Here is a 15,967-nt window from a genome sequence, read left to right as displayed (position 1 = left end):
CAGTAATGTAATGTATGTACACAGTGACTGCACCAGCAGAATAGTGAGTGCAGCTCTGCAGTATAATACAGGATGTAACTCAGGATCAGTAGAGGATCAGTAATGTAATGTATGTACACAGTGACTGCACCAGCAGAATAGTGAGTGCAGCTCTGGAGGATAATACAGGAGGTAACTCAGGATCAGTAATGTAATGTATGTACACAGTGACTGCACCAGCAGAATAGTGAGTGCTGCTCTGGAGTATAATACTGGATGTAACTCAGGATCAGTAATGTAATGTATGTACACAGTGACTGCATCAGCGTAATAGTGAGTGCAGCTCTGGAGTATAATACAGGATGTATCTCAGGATCAGTACAGGATCAGTAATGTAATGTATGTACACAGTGACTGCACCAGCAGAATAGTGAGTGCAGCTCTGGAGGATAATACAGGAGGTAACTCAGGATCAGTAATGTAATGTATGTACACAGTGACAGCACCAGCAGAATAGTGAGTGCTGCTCTGGAGTATAATACTGGATGTAACTCAGGATCAGTAATGTAATGTATGTACACAGTTACTGCACCAGCAGAATAGTGAGTGCAGCTCTGGAGTATAATACAGTATGTAACTCAGGATCAGTAATGTAATGTATGTACACAGTGACTGCACCAGCAGAATAGTGAGTGCAGATCTGGAGTATAATACAGGATGTATCTCAGGATCAGTACAGGATCAGTAATGTATGTACACAGTGACTGCACCAGCAGAATAGTGAGTGCAGCTCTGGAGGATAATACAGGAGGTAACTCAGAATCAGTAATGTAATGTATGTACACAGTGACTGCACCAGCAGAATAGTGAGTGCTGCTCTGGAGTATAATACTGGATGTAACTCAGGATCAGTAATGTAATGTATGTACACAGTGACTGCACCAGCAGAATAGTGAGTGCAGCTCTGGAGGATAATACAGGAGGTAACTCAGGATCAGTAATGCAATGTATGTACACAGTGACTGCACCAGCAGAATAGTGAGTGCTGCTCTGGAGTATAATACAGGATGTAACTCAGGATCAGTAATGTAATGTATTTACACAGTGACTGCATCAGCGGAATAGTGAGTGCAGCTCTGGAGTATAATACAGGATGTATCTCAGGATCAGTACAGGATCAGTAATGTATTGTATGTACACAGTGACTGCACCAGCAGAATAGTGAGTGCAGCTCTGGAGTATAATACAGGATGTAACTTAGGATCAGTAATGTAATGTATGTACACAGTGACTGCACCAGCAGAATAGTGAGTGCAGCTCTGGAGTATAATACAGGATGTAACTCAGGATCAGTAATGTAATGTATGTACACAGTGACTGCACCAGCAGAATAGTGAGTGCAGCTCTGGAGTATAATACAGGATGTAACTCAGGATCAGTAATGTAATGTATGTACACAGTGACTGCATCAGCGGAATAGTGAGTGCAGCTCTGGAGTATAATACAGGATGTATCTCAGGATCAGTACAGGATCAGTAATGTATTGTATGTACACAGTGACTGCACCAGCAGAATAGTGAGTGCAGCTCTGGAGTATAATACAGGATGTAACTTAGGATCAGTAATGTAATGTATGTACACAGTGACTGCACCAGCAGAATAGTGAGTGCAGCTCTGGAGTATAATACAGGATGTAACTCAGGATCAGTAATGTAATGTATGTACACAGTGACAGCACCAGCAGAATAGTGAGTGCAGCTCTGGAAGATAATACAGGAGGTAACTCAGGATCAGTAATGTAATGTATGTACACAGTGACTGCACCAGCAGAATAGTGAGTGCTGCTCTGGAGTATAAAACAGGAGGTAACTCAAGATCAGTAATGTAATGTATGTACACAGTGACTGCACCAGCAGAATAGTGAGTGCAGCTCTGGAGTATAATACAGGATGTAACTCAGGATCAGTAATGTAATGTATGTACACAGTTAATGCACCAGCAGAATAGTGAGTGCAGCTCTGGAAGATAATACAGGTGGTAACTCAGGATCAGTAATGTAATGTATGTACACAGTGACTGCACCAGCAGAATAGTGAGTGCTGCTCTGGAGTATAATACAGGATGTAACTCAGGATCAGTAATGTAATGTATATCCACAGTGACTGCATCAGCAGAATAGTGAGTGCAGCTCTGGAGTATAATACAGGATGTAACTCAGGATCAGTAATGTAATATATATACACAGTGACTGCACCAGCAGAATAGTGAGTGCAGCTCTGGAGATTAATGCAGGAGGTAACTCAGGATCAGTAATGTAATGTATGTACACAGTGACTGCACCAGCAGAATAGTGAGTGCAGCTCTGGAGAATAATACAGGAGGTAACTCAGGATGAGTACAGGATCAGTAATGTAATGTATGTACACAGTGACTCCACCAGCAGAATAGTGAGTGCAGCTCTGGAGTATAATACAGAATGTAACTCCGGATCAGTAATGTAATGTATGTACACAGTGACTGCACCAGCAGAATAGTGAGTGCAGCTCTGGAGTATAATACAGAATGCAACTCAGGATCAGTAATGTAATCTATGTACACAGTGACTGCACCAACAGAATAACGAGTGCAGCTCTGGAGTACAATACAGGATGTAACTCAGGATCAGTAATGTAATGTATTTACACAGTGACTGCACCAGCAGAATAGTGAGTGCAGCTCTGGAGTATAATACAGGATGTAACTCAGGATAAGATAAGATAAGATAAGATAAGATATACTTTATTTTATCCCGGAGGAAATTGCGGTATCACAGCAGCAGAACACAGATCTCGAACATGACACATATAATAACAAAACATTTGGAATGCTTTAGACATTGCTTTTCAGACATTTGTTAAACACCCCCATAGCTGTTGGAACAAACGATCTCCTGTATTTTTCCTTTTTACACCTTAGTTGTATTAGGCGATTGCTGAATGTGCTCTTCTGTTTCGCAAACAGTTCATAAAGCGGGTGTGTGTTGTTGCCCATTATAGCTCTGCACTTCTTCTTAATCCTATCCTCTACCACCTCTTCAAAAGTCCCAAGCTGTAGGCCCACCGTCGCGCTAGCCTTCTTTATAAGTTTGTTGAGCTTGTTGGCGTCAGCAACACGCACACTGTTACCCCAGCAAATTATTGCCGCAAAGGTGGCACTAGCCACAATGGATTGGTAGAACACCTCAAGCATTTTGCCACACACATTAAAAGACCTTAACTTCCTTAGGAAGTACAATCTACTCATCCCCTTCTTGTAGACCTTCTCCATGTGGCACTTCCAGTCTAGCTTGCTATCCAGGTAAACCCCCAAATATTTGAAACTGTCCACCATCTCCACATCCTGACCGTCAATGGTAACAGGTAGGCATACCTTCTTGCACCTTCCATAGCTCATCACCAACTCCCTGGTTTTCTTAACATTTAGTTCTAGATGGTTAGCCTGGCACCATACTACAAAGTCCGCAACCACCCTTCTATATTCCTCTTCGTCCTGGTCCTTCCCAATACCGCCAACTATCACAGAGTCATCCGAGTACTTCTGGAGGTGACAACGGTCTGATTTATACTGAAAGTCAGCTGTGTACAATGTAAAGAGGAATGGCGACAGCACTGTTCCCTGCGGGGCTCCGACACTGCTCAGTACACTATCTGATGTAGCCGTCCCCCACCTAACAAACTGTGGCCTATCCGACAGGTAGTCAATTATCCAATTCACAAGTCCCTCATCCACCGCCATTTTAATCAACTTTCCTCGCAGTAAGAGTGGCTGTAATGTGTTGAACGCACTAGAGAAATCAAAGAACAAAGCACGCACTGTGGTTCCATCATTGTCCAAAAAGGAATGTACTGTTTGTAGCAGAGACGCTACAGCATCGTCCACACCCAGTCCCTGCCGGTACGCAAACTGAAGAGCATCAGTATGCGCCATCACCCTCGGACACAAGTGAGCAAGTACTATTCTCTCCAAGGACTTCATCGCATGCGATGTTAAGGCCACCGGTCTATAGTCCCCCGGGGAAGCCGGGAAGGTAGTCTTGGGAATCGGCACCAGGCAGGAAGTCTTCCATAGCACTGGTACTCTCTTTGATTGTAAGCTCTGGTTAAAGAGATGCTGGAAGACAGTACATAACTCATTTGCACACACTCTGAGGACACGTGGACTGAGACCGTCAGGCCCTGCTGCTTTGCCAATGGCCAGCTTACTAAACTGGTCCCTCACGTCATTTTTGGAGACCGAGAAATGATCTATTTCACCCCCTGTTAATTTAGCTAGTTGTTCCCCGGCCTCCTCCCCCTTCCCTGCTGCTACCGCACCTTTATTGCTGAATCTATTGAAGAACTGATTCATTTCATTAGCCATTGTAAGTCCACCACCCCCCTGCTCCGACCTTGCCTTAAACCCAGTCACTAGCTTCATTCCAGCCCACACCTCTCTGGAGCTTTTTTGTGCAAATTGATTTTCTAATTTAACTCTGAATGCCTCTGAATGGATCAGTAATGTAATGTATGTACACAGTGACTGCACCAGCAGAATAGTGAGTGCAGCTCTGGAGTATAATACAGAATGTAACTCAGGATCAGTAATGTAATCTATGTACACAGTGACTGCACCAGCTGAATAACGAGTGCAGCTCTGGAGTATAATAAAGGATGTAACTCAGGATCAGTAATGTAATGTATGTACACAGTGACTGCACCAGCAGAATAGTGAGTGCAGCTCTAGAGTATAATACAGGAGGTAACTCAGGATCAGTAATGTAATGTATGCACACAGTGATTGCACCAGCAGAACAGTGAGTGCAGCTCTGGAGTATAATACAGGATGTATCTCAGGATCAGTAATGTATGTACACAGTGACTGCACCAGCAGAATAGTGAGTGCAGCTCTGGGGTATAATACAGGATGTAACTCAGGATCAGTACAGGATCAGTAATGTAATGTACGTACACAGTGACTGCACTAGCAGAATAGTGAGTGCAGCTCTGGAGTATAATACAGGATGTAACTCAGGATCAGTAATGTAATGTATGTACACAGTGACTGCACCAGCAGAATAGTGAGTGCAGCTCTGGAGTATAATACAGGATGTAGCTCAGGATCAGTAATGTAATGTATGTACACAGTGACTCCACCAGCAAAATAGTGAGTGCAGCTCTGGAGATTAATACAGGAGGTAACTCAGGATCAGTACAGGATCAGTAATGTAATGTATGTACACAGTGACTGCACCAGCAAAATAGTGAGTGCAGCTCTGGAGTATAATACAGGATGTAACTCAGGATCAGTAATGTAATGTATGTACACAGTGACTGCACCAGGAGAATAGTGAGTGCAGCTCTGGAGTATAATAGAGAATGTAACTCAGGATCAGTAATGTAATCTATGTACACAGTGACTGCACCAGCAGAATAACGAGTGCAGCTCTGGAGTATAATACAGGTTGTAACTCAGGATCAGTAATGTAATGTATGTACACAGTGACTGCACCAGCAGAATAGTGAGTACAGCTCTGGAGTATAATACATGAGGTAACTCAGGATCAGTAATGTAATGTATGTACACAGTGACTGCACCAGCAGAATAGTGAGTACAGCTCTGGAGTATAATACAGGAGGTAACTCAGGATCAGTAATGTAATGTATGTACACAGTGACTGCACCAGCAGAATAGTGAGTGCAGCTCTGGAGTATAATACAGGATGTAACTCAGGATCAGTAATGTAATGTAAGTACACAGTGACTGCACCAGCAGAATAGTGAGTGCAGCACTGCAGTATAATACATGATGTAACTCAGGATCAGTAATGTAATGTAAGTACACAGTGACTGCAACGGCAGAATAGTGAGTGCAGCTCTGAAGGATAATACAGGATGTAACTCAGGATCAGTACAGGATCAATAATGTAATGTATGTACACAGTTACTGCACCAGCAGAATAGTGAGTGCAGCTCTGGAGTATAATAGAGAATGTAACTCAGGATCAGTAATGTAATGTATGTACACAGTGACTGCACCAGCAGAATATTGAGTGCAGCTCTGGAGTATAATACAGGATGTAACTCAGGATCAGTAATGTAATCTATGTACACAGTGACTGCACCAGCAGAATAGTGAGTGCAGCTCTGGAGTGTTATACAGGACGTGATACAATATATTGTAATGTCACAAGTCACTAGCTTGAAGTAAAGTCCCCACAATCTACATACCTGTTGCTTTGTGAATTCACATTTTAGACTCTCCACCTCTTTGAATCCCAGACCGAACACTCTTACAGACATGCAGTCGTACTTTCGGACGTCACAAAGCCCAAAATGTTCAAGCTCTGAAATTTCTGGCACCTGGTCTTTACAAGAGCAACAAGAGAATGAGTGGGGGATACCTAGTCACAGACCGTCAGAACGACCAAATGACCAAACTTACCAGACAAAATGCTACAGTCGTAGGAGCTAAACCCCTCGGAGCAGGAGCAGCCCCATTCCATACATTGCCCATTGGAGCTACAGAGGTTGGGACACCTCAGTTCTAAGACAATCTTCTCTAAGGGGATCTGGATGTTTTTTGCTTGGTCGGGTCTTATGTCCAGTAGTTTTCTTTCACATTCATTCTCCAGGAGGGCTAACCCGGCCTCGGTCCATCCTAGGTCATCCTTCAATAATATATCTGTAATACACATGTCAATCACATCCATGAGATGTTTCTCCAGGAATCTGACGCATAGTTTCCCGATACTGGAGTTAAAAACTGCTTCCTGGCAAACTGCTGAAGTGTAAGAATGAGTCAACCCTGATGTAGTAGGCCAAGAAGGTAGAAACTCAGGAGACGTATATGTGGAGTGATCCTCAGGAAAAAAGTAACTGAATCCTTCCAAGTCTGATTGGCTGAGACTTTGGTACGGGAACGTTGAGAGGTCTTCATAATAATTCTGACGTTTAGCCCGGTTCTTAGAAACATTCTCTTCGCTTGGGTTCCTATAACTTCCCATGTGTTGCGGTGGCCTCCTTGAGATGACATTTCTTCTAGATATATTCTTAAAGGCTACAGAGTTGGTTGGTTCCATTGACGAATGATCATATTCTTGGAGAGTGTCCACCGACCGCTTCTGTAGATCTCGAGTGGTAACGGTTGAGAACACGTACTCATTAGTGACGTCCAAGACTGGTATTAATGTAAGAAACCTTACGTTTTCTTTGCCGGTGCAGACAGGGAGATCTTCTGCAGAATGGCTCAGTGTATTTGGTGATTGCTGTGGACGCTTTGTCTCTGTGGTAGACGCACAACCACAATACTTAGTCTTCTCGATGTTTAGGGGAACTGAAGATGGAATTTTATCGAATAAACTTTCTCCTGCGGGAATCCTGAAGGAACAAGAAAACATATAAAAAGTATCATTTCTGATGTTTGCATTGTCTATTGAAGGGCACTGTCATACAGAGCAATCTTTAATAGCGTCACTGTGTACATACATTATATTATGTACTGATCCTGAGTTATGCTCCAGAGCTGCACTCACTATTCTGCTGGTGCAGTCACTCCATACATTCATTACATTACTGATCCTGTACTGATCCTGATTTACATACTGTATTATACTCCAGAGCTGCACTCACTATTCTGCTGGTACAGTAACTGTGTACATACATTACATTACTGATCCTGAGTTACATCCTGTATTATACTCCAGAATTGCAATCACTATTCTGCTGGTGCAGTCACTGTGTACATACATTACATTACTGATCCTGAGTTACATCCCGTATTATACTCCAGAGCTGCACTCACTATTCTGCTGGTGCAGTCACTGTGTACATACATTACATTACTGATCCTGAGTTACATCCTGTATTATGCTCCAGAGCTGCACTCACTATTCTGCTGGTGCAGTCACTGTGTATATACATTACATTACTGATCCTGAGTTACAACCTGTATTATACTCCAGAGCTGCACTCACTATTCTGCTGGTGCAGTCACTGTGTACATACATTACATTACTGATCCTGAGTTACATCCTGTATTATGCTCCAGAGCTGCACTCACTATTCTGCTGGTGCAGTCACTGTGTACATACATTACATTACTGATCCTGTACTGATCCTGAGTTACAACCTGTATTATACTCCAGAGCTGCACTCACTATTCTGCTGGTGCAGTCACTGTGTACATACATTACATTACTGATCCTCAGTTACATCCTGTATTATGCTCCAGAGCTGCACTCACTATTCTGCTGGTGCAGTCACCGTGTACAGTACAGACCAAAAGTTTGGACACACCTTCTCATTTAAAGATTTTTCTGTATTTTCATGACTTTGAAAATTGTACATTCACACTGAAGGCATCAAAACTATGAATTAACACATGTGGAATTATATACTTAACAAAAAAGTGTGAAACAACTGAAAATATGTCTTATATTCTAGGTTCTTCCATGTAGCCACCTTTTGCTTTGATGACTGCTTTGCACACTCTTGGCATTCTCTTGATGAGCTTCAAGAGGTAGTCACCGGAAATGGTCTTCCAACAATCTTGAAGGAGTTCCCAGAGATGCTTAGCACTTGTGGCCCTTTTGCCTTCACTCTGCAGTCCAGCTCACCCCAAACCATCTGGATTGGGTTCAGGTCTGGTGACTGTGGAGGCCAGGTCATCTGGCGTAGCACCCCATCACTCTTCTTCTTGGTCAAATAGCCCTTACACAGCCTGGAGGTGTGTTTGGGGTCATTGTCCTGTTGAAAAATAAATGATGGTCCAACTAAATGCAAACCGGATGGAATAGCATGCCGCTGCAAGATGCTGTGGTAGCCATGCTGGTTCAGTATGCCTTCAATTTTGAATAAATCCCCAACAGTGTCACCAGCAAATCACCCCCACACCATCACACCTGCTCCTCCATGCTTCACGGTGGGAACCAGGCATGTAGAGTTCATCCGTTCACCTTTTCTGCGTCGCACAAAGACACGGTGGTTGGAACCAAAGATCTCAAATTTGGACTCATCAGACCAAAGCACAGATTTCCACTGGTCTAATGTCCATTCCTTGTGTTCTTTAGCCCAAACAAGTCTCTTCTGCTTGTTGCCTGTCCTTAGCAGTGGTTTCCTAGCAGCTATTTTACCATGAAGGCCTTCTGCACAACGTCTCCTCTTAACCGTTGTTATAGAGATGTGTCTGCTGCTAGAACTCTGTGTAACATTGACCTGGTCTCTAATCTGAGCTGCTATTAACCTGCGATTTCTGAGGCTGGTGACTCGGATAAACTTATCCTCAGAAGCAGAGGTGACTCTTGGTCTTCCTTTCCTGGGGCGGTCCTCATGTGAGCCAGTTTCTTTGTAGCGCTTGATGGTTTTTGCAACTGCACTTAGGGACACTTTCAAAGTTTTCCCAATTTTTCGCACTGACTGACCTTCATTTCTTAAAGTAATGATGGCCACTCGTTTTTCTTTACTTAGCTGCTTTATTCTTGCCATAATACAAATTCTAACAGTCTATTCAGTATGACTATCAGCTGTGTATCCACCTGACTTCTGCACAACACAACTGATGGCCCCAACCTCATTTATAAGGCAAGAAATCCCACTTATTAAACCTGACAGGGCACACCTGTGAAGAGAAAACCATTTCCGGTGACTACCTCTTGAAGCTCATCAAGAGAATGCCAAGAGTGTGCAAAGCAGTCATCAAAGCAAAAGGTGGCTACTTTGAAGAACCAAGAATAAAATACATATTTTCAGTTGTTTCACACTTTTTTGTTCAGTATATAATTCCACATGTGTTAATTCATAGTTTTGATGCCTTCAGTGTGAATGTACAATTTTCAAAGTCATGAAAATACAGAAAAATCTTTAAATGAGGTGTGTCCAAACTTTTGGTCTGTACTGTACATACATTACATTTCTGATCATGAGTTACATCCTGTATTATACTCCAGAGCTGCACTCACTATTCTGCTGGTGCAGTCACTGTGTACATACATTACATTTCTGATCCTGAGTTACATCCTGTATTATACCCCAGAGCTGCACTCACTATTCTGCTGGTGCAGTCACTGTGTACATACATTACATTACTGATCCTGAGTTACCTCCTGTATTATACTCCAGAGCTGCACTCACCATTCTGCTGGTACAGTCACTGTGTACATACATTACATTACTGATCCTGAGTTACATCCTGTATTATACTCCAGTGCTGCACTCACTATTCTGCTGGTGCAGTCACTGTGTACATACATTACATTACTGATCCTGTACTGATCCTAAGTTACATCCTGTATTATACTCCAGAGCTGCGCTCACTATTCTACTGGTGCAGTCACTGTGTACATACATTACATTACTGATCCTGTGTTACATGCTGTATTATACTTCAGAGCTGCACTCACTATTCTGCTGGTGCAGTCACTGTGTACATACATTACATTACTGATCCTGAGTTGCATCCTGTATTATACTCCAGAGCTGCACTCACTATTCTGCTGGTGCAGTCACTGTGTACATACATTACATTACTGATCCTGGGTTGCATCCTGTATTATACTCCAGAGCTGCACTCACTATTCTGCTGGTGGAGTCACTGTGTACATACATTACATTACTGATCCTGAGTTGCATCCTGTATTATACTCCAGAGCTGCACTCACTATTCTGCTGGTGCAGTCACTGTGTACATACATTACATTACTGATCCTGAGTTGCATCCTGTATTATACTCCAGAGCTGCACTCACTATTCTGCTGGTGCAGTCACTGTGTACATACATTACATTACTGATCCTGAGTTGCATCCTGTATTATTCTCCAGAGCTGCACTCACTATTCTGCTGGTGCAGTCACTGTGTACATACATTACATTACTGATCCTGAGTTACCTCCTGTATTATACTCTAGAGCTGCACTCACTATTCTGCTGGTGCAGTCACTGTGTACATACATTACATTACTGATCCTGTACTGATCCTGAGTTACATCATGTATTATACTCCAGAGCGGCACTCACTATTCTGCTGGTGCAGTCACTGTGTACATACATTACATTACTGATCCTGTACACACGTGTCAGTGTGATTGGCCTGTGGTGTTGGGCCCATACACACCAATGTAATCATAAATACACCTAGTAAACGCTTACTTCCACTCATTGATGAAATAAAGCCGCCCATGTGATGTCTCCTCCAGCTGAATCCCTCTTTTATCATGAAAGTCATTGTTTGCGTTTCCATCGAACGTCCCACAAAGTCCCAGCGTCTTCATGAAGTCCATGGTGGTCGCCCTGAGCGTTAGACTCATCCCCCAGTCACTCACATCGGCCCGGATGAAAGCTCCAGATGAGAACGAAATCTACAACCAAAAATGAAGAAGTCGATTTTATCCTTTCATTTTATACATGAAGAGGAGGAGATAAGCGAACAATGGGAAAAGGCTGGGGACGTTATATAGGGCTAGAGAGAGCATTCCAGAGTATTGGCGCAGCATGAGAGAAGTCCTGATGTGTGAGACAAGATGATGAGAATTCAGAAAGGTTAGGGAATATTTTTGGCTGAAGCCTGAAAGGTAGGGGGGTTATATGTGTTTGAAGAGGAGGACTGATGAGGAAGGAGATACTTAAAGTGGTTTTCTGCTTTAAGAAAAATGGTCTCCAAATGTTCGGACTAGTAAACATCCCAGCCTCCGATTCACTCAGGAGTTCTCACCAGAATTCTGCTGAACATTCTATAAAATGTCATTAGTTACATTTTCGTGGAATTTGAAGTTGGGCAAAAATGTTGGAGTTTTTACACAAGTCCCTTCCAGCTCCAACTCTTAGATCATGTGCATAGCTTTTGTGATGTGGGAAAGTCCGCCAGACAAATTCATCATAATTTAAAAAACGAAAATGATGCAAATTATGGCAGACATGTACAGTACCCTCTGGCTCAAGGTACGTTTCTGATGCAGGTACATGGCGATGTAAAATAAGCCAAATTCATTAAGAGGTGCACTCCCCTGTGTCCCTGCACCAAGGCTGGCCTGCAAAGCACCAGTCTAAATGAATCAGGGCCTCAGCGCAAAAGAGGTCTGGCGTCTACAAGGGGAGATTAGGAGAGATCAGAGAAGTTACGGAATATTTTTGGATGAGGCTTAAAGGGGTTGTCCAGGTTTGACCCGGAAACCTACAGTTACTTTTTGCGACCCCAGACTTGTGAATATTCACAGCTCAAACTCAATAAACATATGGGCAGGCTGAAGTTCTGTCTGAAAGGAGATTCTGTTAGGGGCAATTTTGTTAGGGCGAGGAATAAAATTCCAGAAGATTGGGGCAACTTGAAAAAAGTTCTGTGTTTTTGAGTGGAGATAAGAGAGCTGGGGAGCAGAGGAGTAAATTGGGGGGGAGCAGAGTTCACTGAGATTAGACTGTTACCCCCCTTTCTATTTAGTGCTAATTTTAAAGTCTCTACCAAGAGGGCGTTGTTCATAGGGTAATTGTGCCCAGCAGCCTAATTACATGCCCCAGAGGATCCATCCTGTGAAGAACGTCCTCAGAGAGTCCTCTAAAGAGCATAATAAGTGACTCATTGTGTGTACCAAATAAAAGGACCCATATTTCTGGGATCATACACAGTGGGTATGGTAATTTTTCACTCTGTTTCATTGCAGCCATTTGGTAAATTCGAAAAAGTTCATTTTTTTTTCTCATTAAAGTACACTCTGCACCCCATCTTGACTGAAAAAAAAACAAATGTAGAATTTTTTGCAAATTTATTAAAAACGAAAAACTGAAATATCACATGGTCATAAGTATTCAGACCCTTTGCTCAGACACTCATGCTGTCCATTTCCTTGTGATCCTCCTTGAGATGGTTCTATTCCTTCATTGGAGTCCAGCTGTGTTTAATTAAACTGATAGGACTTGATTTGGAAAGGCACACACCTGTCTATATAAGACCTCACAGCTCACAGTGCATGTCAGACCAAATGAGAATCATGAGCTCAAAGGAACTGCTCAAGGAGCTCAGAGACAGAATTGTGGCAAGGCACAGATCTGGCCAAGGTTACAAAATCATTTCTGCATTACTCAAGGTTCCTAAGAGCACAGTGGCCTCCATAATCCTTAAATGGAAGAAGTTTGAGACCACCAGAAGTCTTCCTAGACCTGGCCGTCCAGCCAAACTGAGCAATCGTGGGAGAAGAGCGTTGGTGAGAGAGGCAAAGAAGAACCCCAAGATCACTGTGGCTGAGCTCCAGAGATGCAGTAGGGAGATGGGAGAAAGTTCCACAAAATCAACTATCATTGCAGCCCTCCATCAGTTGGGCCTTTATTGAAGAGTGGCCCGACAGAAGCCTCTCCCCATTGCAAGACATGTGAAAGCCCGCATATAATTTGCTCAAAAACACATGAAGGACTCCCAGACTATGAAAAATAAGATTCTATGGTCTGATGAGATGAAGATAGAACTTTTTGGTGATAATTCTAAGCAGTATGTGTAGAGAAAAACAGGCACTGCTCATCACTTTCCCAATACAATCCCAACAGTGAAACATGGTGGTGGCAGCATCATGCTATGGGGGTGTTTTTCAGCTGCAGGGACAGGACGACTGGTTACAATTAAAGGAAACATGAATGTGGCAAAGTCCAGAGATATCCTGGATGAAACCCTCTTCCAGAGTGCTCTGGACCTCAGACTTGGCCGAAGGCTCCCCAAATCCAGGTGTGAAAAACTTGTTGCATCATTCCCAAGAAAACTTATAGCTGTACTAGCTCAAAAGGGGGCTTCTACTCAATCCTGAGCAAAGGGTCTGAATACTTATGACCATGTGATATTTCAGAGTGTACTTTAATGAGAAAAAAAATGACCTTTTTAGAATTTACCAAATGGCTGCAATGAAACAAAGAGTGAAAAATGTAAAGGGGTCTGAATACTTTCCGTACCCACTGTAATAGATTTTCAAATAGAAAAAAAAACCTGAATACACTGTGAAGATTCTCTGGTGCTGAGAGCAGGCAGTCATGTGACCGCAAGTATGCTATGTGCACACTTCTGGCCACATTCTGACTAGACTTGTGTGGCCAAGTGAATTGAGTGGGGCCGTGCACATCTAGTCGGAATGTGACTAGAAGAATGCATATCGCATACTTGTGGTCTTGCCATCAGCACCGAACTGTACACGCAGAGTGACTGCAAGCTTTCGTCCCAAAACTGGACAACTCATTAATGTTTCTTGTAGGGTAAACCATTAATTTTTCTGCTGGTCTCATGCCTTCTTGTGAAATTAAAGGCGTCTAGATGTGAAGGACTCTCTAAACTACCGTGGATTCTTTATTCCAGCCCTGTACATGTTTTTTTGGGAGCTGTAATGCATTCATGTGTTGGAACCTTGTTTTATTTTCGGAGTTTCCCATGTAACAAATTGCAATCAATTGTAACATATTGTAATCTGCCCCATTACCAATCCCCTAAACATCCTTGACCAGTGGAACATAACTCTTGCACGCTGCGAACAGATGGATCATTTCAGGCATGATTTCATACAATGTATCTGGCCTGGAATGATAAATGTATGACTCAAGCCGTCCCGTATCCAATATTCCCGCACAATAGCATTACATTATTGGCAGGGAACGGCTCGCACTTTCCAGACAATGGCTGTACAGTTCTGCAAGGCGAAAGCCGAGACTCCGATACATTTGCTACAATGTAAATATTGGAATCGCTTTGGCCTCTTTGAGTAATTTCCAATAAGTATCTTTACTGCGACCATCTGAAAACATCTGGCAAAGTGGATTCATACTTTCCCACAGGCCATCGAGTTAACCCCTTAATGGGCGGAAGCCACAAATCACATTTCAAAGTCTCAATCTTCCCTACGGCCATAAGACTGGTAATAAATCATGTAACCGTTCCGAGGCCAATAGGGTAGAAGGGAAAGCGATCGCAGAATCCAGAACCCACCCATAAGTGGCCAAATGAGTAAAACTAGTCTACATGAACCTTTCAGAATACAGGTCTTTTTTCCTTCGGCGCTCGGATTGTTAACACATGGTTAATTTTCCAGCTTTGATTGACAGCTGGTGACCATTCTGATGGCATCACAGATCAATAGTCTCATTGCGATTCAATAAATATTATTTTCTGGATTCCGGAATTTGGATAGAAAAAACATGTCTGATGGTTGATATGCCTGGAAAACGACGGCGTGTCTTGTAATGAGATACTTTAATGCAGGAGAGTTTGGACTTTGGTAGGATTAAGTTAGGGAAAGTCTAACTGATGAGTACCAAAGTCCATAAACATAGGGGAAGCCTGAGAGAAGTTCTGTCTGGAAGGAGATTGTGTTAAATGCAATTTAGGTAGTGCGAGGAAGAAAATTCCAGAAGATTGGGGCAACTTGAATGAAGTTCTGTGTTTATGAGTGAAGATAAAAAAGCTACGAAGCAAAGACATAAGTTGGGAGGGGGGAGCAAATTTCACCTAGACTGGACTGTAGGGAGTAAAAAATCTAATTAAAAATATCAGTTTTGAGGGATGATGTCAACAGTTTAAACATGGTGGCAGTCTGGGGTAAGGAAGGAAATTCTACAGGATTTGGGCAGCTTGAAAGAAGTCCTGTGTGTGTAAAATGAAATTTTGAAGTGATGACCAGTTTTGCTCTTACTTTATTCTTGCTGCTCCCCGAGTATTCTGTTGTTGTTTTTTCTTTAATCGGTCATATGGTTTTGTTTTATTTAATGCTAATTTTTATGGTCTTTACTAAAGGGGTGTTGTTGGCACGCCCCAGAGGATCCCGTGAGTGATGTCCTCAGAGAATCCTCTAAAGAACAAAATAAGTAGCACATTGTGAGCACAAAATAAACAGGACAATATTTCTGGGACTGTATGATGGATTTTCAAAAAGTGAAAAACTCAAGGGATCAGCGGGAATAAAGTAGGAGAAAGAGCTGGTGTCTATTGACCTGGTTTGGCCTGATTGTAGGAAGTAGAG

The 15,967-nt window shown here is 42.7% G+C and overlaps 1 protein-coding gene across 1 annotated transcript in view; it reads right to left on the bottom strand.

The window, feature by feature from the left end:
- Positions 1-15,967, bottom strand: part of VWDE (von Willebrand factor D and EGF domains) — a 231,100-nt gene that overhangs the window by 90,003 nt on the left and 125,130 nt on the right. The window contains exons 11-13 of the mRNA XM_073677285.1: positions 11,139-11,347; positions 6,439-7,373; positions 6,225-6,361 (exon numbers count right to left, since the gene is read on the bottom strand). Of these exons, the coding sequence (XP_073533386.1) occupies positions 6,225-6,361; positions 6,439-7,373; positions 11,139-11,347 (1,281 nt within the window). The remainder of the gene's footprint in view (positions 1-6,224; positions 6,362-6,438; positions 7,374-11,138; positions 11,348-15,967) is intronic.

Source organism: Phyllobates terribilis, unplaced genomic scaffold (genome assembly GCF_046119375.1).
Source record: "Phyllobates terribilis strain yellow unplaced genomic scaffold, ASM4611937v1 Scaffold_4__5_contigs__length_816908805, whole genome shotgun sequence".
Classification (NCBI taxonomy): domain Eukaryota; kingdom Metazoa; phylum Chordata; class Amphibia; order Anura; family Dendrobatidae; genus Phyllobates; species Phyllobates terribilis.
The sequence above is the reverse complement of the archived record's forward strand: the minus strand, read 5'-3'. Positions and strand labels throughout refer to the sequence as shown.